The following is a 6,746-nucleotide window of genomic DNA, read 5'->3' as shown; positions in this document are numbered from 1 at the left end:
TAAAAATGTGAGTGTTGTCTCGAAAAGAAAATAGGGGAATGAATTAGGGGTGTTAGAAGGTGATAGTCTGGGGGTGAGGGCAATTGAAGGGGGGCAGGAGAGTACCAAAGGGGTCTGTGAGGTTATGATAACTGAGAAATCTGTCTCAGTTTCCCAGCTTGGTGTGGAGGGTGTAAATTCTGGTGTTACTTTCAAATTCTCTGCTAAAGAATCGGGGGTGTACAATAAAAAGAGTAGTGTGGGAAAATGGAAGAAAATAAATAGAGGGGAACTGATGGAGGAGGGGGAAAGCGTTGGGGATGGTTCTGTGGGTATTAAGGCAGGAGCTAAAAGGGGGTATGTGAGTTTTGAAGACTGTGTGAATTCACGTGATGGAGGAAAGAAAAAGCAGAAGGTGACTGATGGTGTTGGTATCTCTTTGACTCATTTACATGTAGAGGGTGATGGTTTGATCCACACCCTCGAACAACAATGAAAATTTTAAGTTGGAACGTCTATGGGATCACCAACCCATGGACGGGTAAGGCTCTCCGGGATTGGTGCTGGAGAGAGAGGCCGAATATTGTCTTTTTAATGGAGACAATGATCGATAGTGGAAGACTTGAAAAAGTTCAGAATTCGTGTGGTTTTTCAAATGGTGTTTGCATAAGTAGTAATGGAAATTCGGGTGGAATTGGGTTCTGGTGGAAAGATATCAATGCAAAAATGATTTCTTTCTCGGACCATCGATTATTGTAGATGTGTGTGATCACAATGATGTTCCATCTTGGCGTGCCGTAGGTATTTATGGGTGGCCGGAGAATGAGAATAAACATCGAACGTGGGATCTCATGTCATATCAAGTCTTCTAGTAATGTTCCTTGTGTGATGTTTAAGGATTTTAACGAAATAGTCTGTTTGGAGGAAAAGGAAGGGGGAACCACTAGAAGCGAAAGAGCAATAGATGGTTTTCGTGGGGCAATTGACGAGTGTGAATTGAGGGACTTAGGGTTTAGAGGTAGCATTTTCACTTGGAAATGGGGCAATGATCCTACTACTTTCATTAGAGAACGCCTGAATCGCTTTTTGGGTGATACAAATTGGTGCCGACTTTTCCCGTACTTTGATGTTCGACATTTTCCAATTTATCAGTCGGACCATGCTCCAATTCTCCTTACTTCTAGTGATCAAAGGGAGGATCATAGAAATAAAAACAATTCAAGTTCGAAGCCCTTTGGCTTTCGAGTGATGAATGTAGTGGTGTGGTGAATAGCTCTTGGGAAGGAAGTCAAGGTGACCTTGTAGCTACCAAAATTACGAGATGTGCTGATGCCTTATCTTCATGGGCTGACAGGGCTGTTGCCATGTACGGAAATATTAAGAAGCAGATCAAACAGACCGAAAAAAACCTGAAGGAGGCCCAAAGTAAATGTCCCGATGCTGCCATGCTCGAACAGTGTAAGTTGCTTGCTTCTGAGTTAGATGATCTTCACCGTCTTAAAGAATCCTACTGGCATGCTAGAGCTAGAGCGAATGAGATGAGAGATGCTGATAGGAACACATTATTTTTTCACCAAAAAGTAAGCATTCGGAAACACTATAACCACATATTGGGTCTCATTGATAATGAAGGAGTTTGGAGAAGCAGGAAAGTGGAGCTAGAAAAAATTGTTGCTGACTACTTTGGTAATCTATTTAATAGTGCCCAACCATGTGACTTCGAGGCTTCCATGGAGGGTCTGGAAACGGTGATGTCCGAGGGCATGAGCGTGATCTTGGACGAGGTTTCGACAGATAAGGAGATTAAAGACGCCCTTTTTCAGATGCACCTTAATAAGGCCCCTGGCCCCGACGGTATGCACGCCCTATTTTTTCAGAAATTCTGGCATATTGTTGGTCCCGATGTGATTAATTTGGTTAAAAATTGGTGGCATGTAACTTTGATTTGACTGAAATTAACAAAACCTGTATTGTATTAATTCCGAAATGTGAGCACCCAATACATATGACGGAATTTAGACCCATTAGCTGCTATAATGTTCTGTATAAAATAATCTCAAAGGTGATGTCAAACAAGTTAAAACCTTTTCTAGATTAAATTATTTCAAAGAACCAGAGTGCTTTTATCCCAAAGAGAATGATCACTGACAATGTTTTAGTTGCTTTTGAGATTTCTCATGCCATGAAAAGAAACGGGGAAGGTAGGACAGGCTCAGTTGCGATGAAACTTGATATGAATAAAGCCTACGATAGGGTGGAATGGGTGTTCTTGGAAAGGGTTATGTTCAAAATGGGGTTTAGTGACAATTGGGTTCGCAGAGTTATGAATTGCCTATCTAGTGTTTCTTTCTCCTTCAAGATAAATGGGGCGATTTCAGGGTCGGTAACTCCTACTCATGGTCTAAGACAGGGTGATCCAATATCTTCTTACTTGTTCTTGATTGTGGCTGATGCTTTTTTAACACTTCTTTCGAAAGCTGCTAGAGAAAACAAAATTCATGGGGAAAAAATTTGTAATGCGGCGCCTAGAGTCTCACACTTATTTTTTGTCGACGACAGTATCCTCTTTGCTAGGGCAACAGTTAATGAAAGCTCGGTGATAGCTGATATTATCAGCAAGTATGAGAGAGCTTCAGGTCAAAGTGTTAATCTAAACAAAACGATGTTGTTTTTAGCAAATGTGTGAACCTGGAAAGAAGGAAAGAAATTGTTGATGTTCTTGGAGTTAAAGAGGTTGAAAAACATGAGAAGTACCTACGCCTTTTGACAATCGTGGGAAAATAAAAAAAAGGTCATCTTTGCATGCCTTAAAGAGAGAATTTGGACGAGAATCCAAGGATGGGAAGGCAAGCTACTATCAAGACCCGGTAGAGAGGTGCTCATCAAGGCGGTTGCACAAGCAAACCCAACATACATGATGAGTATTTTCAAAATTTCCGAGGGACTCATCGATGAAATTCACTCTATGTTGGCTAGATTTTGGTGGGGTTCGAATGATACCACTAAGAAAAATGCATTGTTTGATAGGCGTGTCGCGTACCTAACAAAAATAAACCTAACTAGACCACTACTATGTAGACGGGCAAGCAAGGGTCGGATCCCAAGAGACTATGGTTCAACTAATTTAAATAGACTCAAGCAATTACTAAGCAAGTAACCAATTCAAATAGGTGAGAATCAATAACTAAATAACTAATTAAAACGATTAAATCAAAAAAATATGACAAATCAATGCTAAAAACATCCAAGATCAAGCATCACCACGAATACGATTAATGCAATAGTCATTCTACCCCTAACACATAATTCAATTGATTAATGAGGAAAAGTAATCCATGAATAATACCAATGGTCTCTCCCGAGTTATCAATGGCTTCTCTAATCACAATCAAGCCTACTTCCGTGGAATCATGTAAGTTAAAGACCTTAAGCACATTACTCTAACTTCCTAATCATCCATTCAACTACTCCCGTGATGAACTTCAAACCCTTAATTGATTTATTCAAATCCGTTAAAACCCAACTCCCGTTGCGATTAAAACAAAGGATTAATAACAATACCAATTATCCCTAATCTAGTATTGGCATAAGCATAATCAATTAAGCATATCAATTACAATTATTATTAGAGAATTTAAAGAATTAAATCATGCATTAATCATATTCGGGATCCGCTAGATCTTGGAATAAAGAAACTACTCACACATATTAACGAAAACAAAAACAATAATCAATGAAGAAAACATGATTAATAAGTAATTAAAAGTAAAAGAAGAAATAAAGATGAATACCAATTGCTTGAATGAAGAAAAGTACCAATTGTTGATGAATAAAGATTAAAACTTGGAAGTGAAATGTAATCTAGATCTAGAGAGAATATTAGGGTTCTAATGAAGATTTAAAAGCTAGAATATAATAACTAAGTATGTTTTAGTCGGGCTTTACAAAGGGTATTTATATCCTTTAATTAAGAAAACCCGAAAAAATAGGAAAATGCGATCATCGACACTCCGCCCGATCTGACCGGGCAAGGCTGCCCAGTCGGGCGCGAGAAGCAAAAACGACCTTACGCCTTCAAGAAATCTTTCATATGCAGTGCTTTTGTCCGCCCGGTCTGCCAGGGCAATGTCGCTCGGTCCGGGCGGATGGAAGTTGAACTCTTCCATTCTTTCTCATGACTTCTCTTCTTTTCCTTCTTCGCCCTGGCTGCCAGGGCAATGTTGCCCTCCAGGGCGGACACGGGTAAAATTCTCCTCCATCTTAATAAGCTTTCGTGGCTATCTAAAACAAGTCCAAATCATCCGGAAATCTTCATATGCCTACAAAATCAATCAAATAGACCAAGCCACACTAGAGAGGAGGATATTAGCGAGAAATAGCTCCGTAGAGCTTAGAAATCATACGAACATAGCTATAAAATGAGGGTAAAATATGGTATAGAATGTGTACATCAGCATAGTTGGGATGCTCTTTGTCGACCGAAAAATATGGGTGTTGTGGGATTTCGTGACTTAAAAGTGTTTAACCAAGAGCTCTTGGCAAAACAGATATGGAGGTTGCACAATAGGCATGATTCCCTCTTATTCTCAATTCTTAAAGCCCGATATTTTAAGAATGACTCTATTCTTGATGCCCAACGTGGGTATGACCCGAGTTATTCATGGCGCTGCCTATGGGGTTCTAAATCTCTTTTGTGTGATGGCTTGAAGTGGAGGGTTGGTAATGGATATCTTATTAGAGTATGACTCGATGCTTGGCTGCCAGGTAACTCAAACTCAGCAGCTCCAACTCATGGACTTGTCTATGACCCAATGCTGAAGGTCTCTGACAATCCTGTCCTAAAGGCGAACCTATTGAGGGAAAGTTGGTGTACACCCTTTCCATCCCTCATTCATTCATTCCACTTGAACTATATAGGAAGTCGAGCTAATGACCTTTAAAAACAAGCGCTTATGGAAGGTAACCCATTTTCTTTCAGCAATCCTTTATTTTCTTTCGGTAAAATTTTCGAAAGCTCCCCTCTGCAATTTCATCTAATTGATTGATTCGTAATTGATTGATCTGATGGATTAATCTTTGATTTTGGGCATTGATGTGAATTGATTGCTGCCATATTTATTGACAATTGAGAAGTGTGATTCTAGGGGTTGGAATCGAATCACTAGTAAATAATTAACTTTAAGTAACACCCAAAAAGTGTTACATAAGGTGGTAAAAGTGTTATCATAGACAATAGGTAACACTTTAGTGGGTGATACATCCGCCCATGTTACCTAAGGTATTATGTACCACTTTGGGTAATGTATGGTAACACTTTAAAAAGTGTTACTATAAACCGTCTTATGTAACACATTTTAGATTATTAGTATCACTTTTAAAGTGTTACTTTTTTATTTCTTATGTAACACTTACCTATCTTTAGTATCATTTTTCAATCATATAGTAACACTCTATTAGACATTGCGGGCGTATCACTTTTGCAAACTAGTGTAACACCTTATTGATTATTAGATAACATTTTTCAATCATCCTTTGACATATAGTATCACAATATTCGACAATATGTATCACTTTTTGCAAACTAACATAACACATTGTTAATTTATAGGCAACATGTATTATTACTACTATAATTTGTAGGGTGTCTTATGAAGATGGTGTTATGGAGAGTGGGCCTAAGCGGCTAAGCCTTGCGCGGCCGTTAAAGGGACTCAGATTATGGTATATTTTGTTAAAACTTTGATTAAATGAGACTATATTTTTATTGTTTTGTTACCAAGATTGAATGTTGAGTTGCCTTTGATGTTTATAAAGTAGGATGACCTCTATTTGCTGAGTTGCTGAGCTTTGATACTATTCTGCAAACATTTTAATGTTGCTATATTCAACTCTTGTTTTTATGGGTTTCTAGATTTACATTCAACGATTTATTGCTCCTCTGTAGCTTTAAAGAGTCTACTCTTGTTATATTATTACTAAAGATTCTTGCATTTTGCTTTATATAATTAGATTACTGTTTAGAAGTTTGAGTATCATATGAAGATTCAACTCTTATTATGTTACTAGATGATTATTTTTATCTCTTGATGATGGTTACACCTTAATATTGCCTTTTGAAGGTAAGATTTTGTTTTCTGAGTTTGTTTGTGTTTGGGAATGAACTTTCCTAATTAAGATTCTGGGTTTTGTAATTAATTATGAACCGAATTTTTTATCCGAAAAGTTGCTGAAATCACGAAATGGTTTTTGATTTGATCAGAAAAGGAAATTGTAAATGAGGATAATCATTTATCATTATTGCCCCTAAAAGGTTAGATCTTTTACCCATGATCTTTGTTTTGGAATTTTCCTCATTTGAATTTATAAGATTAAAATTATAATTATTGTACTTGTGAAATTTGCACGTATAACTATCATATACAATTATTGACCAATAGATTTACTGAGTTATTGATGCATTGTAAATATTATGTAGAGAGTGCTTGATGAATGATGTGCTGTCAGTAGTGTTTTTCTTGCATTTTGTGTTATAAGTACGTTCATGTTGTTGTTCTTGAAGAGGTTGTGGTATTATTGAGGTTTTTTATGGTTTTCATTTAGTGTGACACATAATCTTCTGTTATTAAAGAAAGGGGAGGAAGGATGTGAGAAAGAGAGAAAAATGTTGGATTGTTGAGTCATCTTGCTGTTTTTTTTTTATTGCCAAACAAAATTGCTTGTATTACACTGTCTTTATGTATGTTGAGGAGGCTAAAGATTGAGCATTT

At 37.5% G+C, this 6,746-nt stretch overlaps 1 protein-coding gene across 1 annotated transcript; it reads left to right on the top strand.

The window, feature by feature from the left end:
* The first annotated feature begins 786 nt into the window (after nucleotides 1–786).
* On the top strand, nucleotides 787–1,928 carry LOC145639899 (uncharacterized). The gene is made up of 2 exons (XM_081691223.1): nucleotides 787–1,244; nucleotides 1,334–1,928. Exons 1-2 carry the CDS (start codon nucleotides 787–789, stop codon nucleotides 1,926–1,928), a joined length of 1,053 nt encoding a protein of 350 aa, XP_081547349.1.
* Nucleotides 1,929–6,746: the final 4,818 nt, after the last annotated feature.

Source organism: Chenopodium album, chromosome 7, assembly GCF_948465745.1.
Source record: "Chenopodium album chromosome 7, dcCheAlbu1.1, whole genome shotgun sequence".
NCBI classification, from domain to species: domain Eukaryota; kingdom Viridiplantae; phylum Streptophyta; class Magnoliopsida; order Caryophyllales; family Amaranthaceae; genus Chenopodium; species Chenopodium album.
The sequence above is the reverse complement of the archived record's forward strand: the minus strand, read 5'-3'. Positions and strand labels throughout refer to the sequence as shown.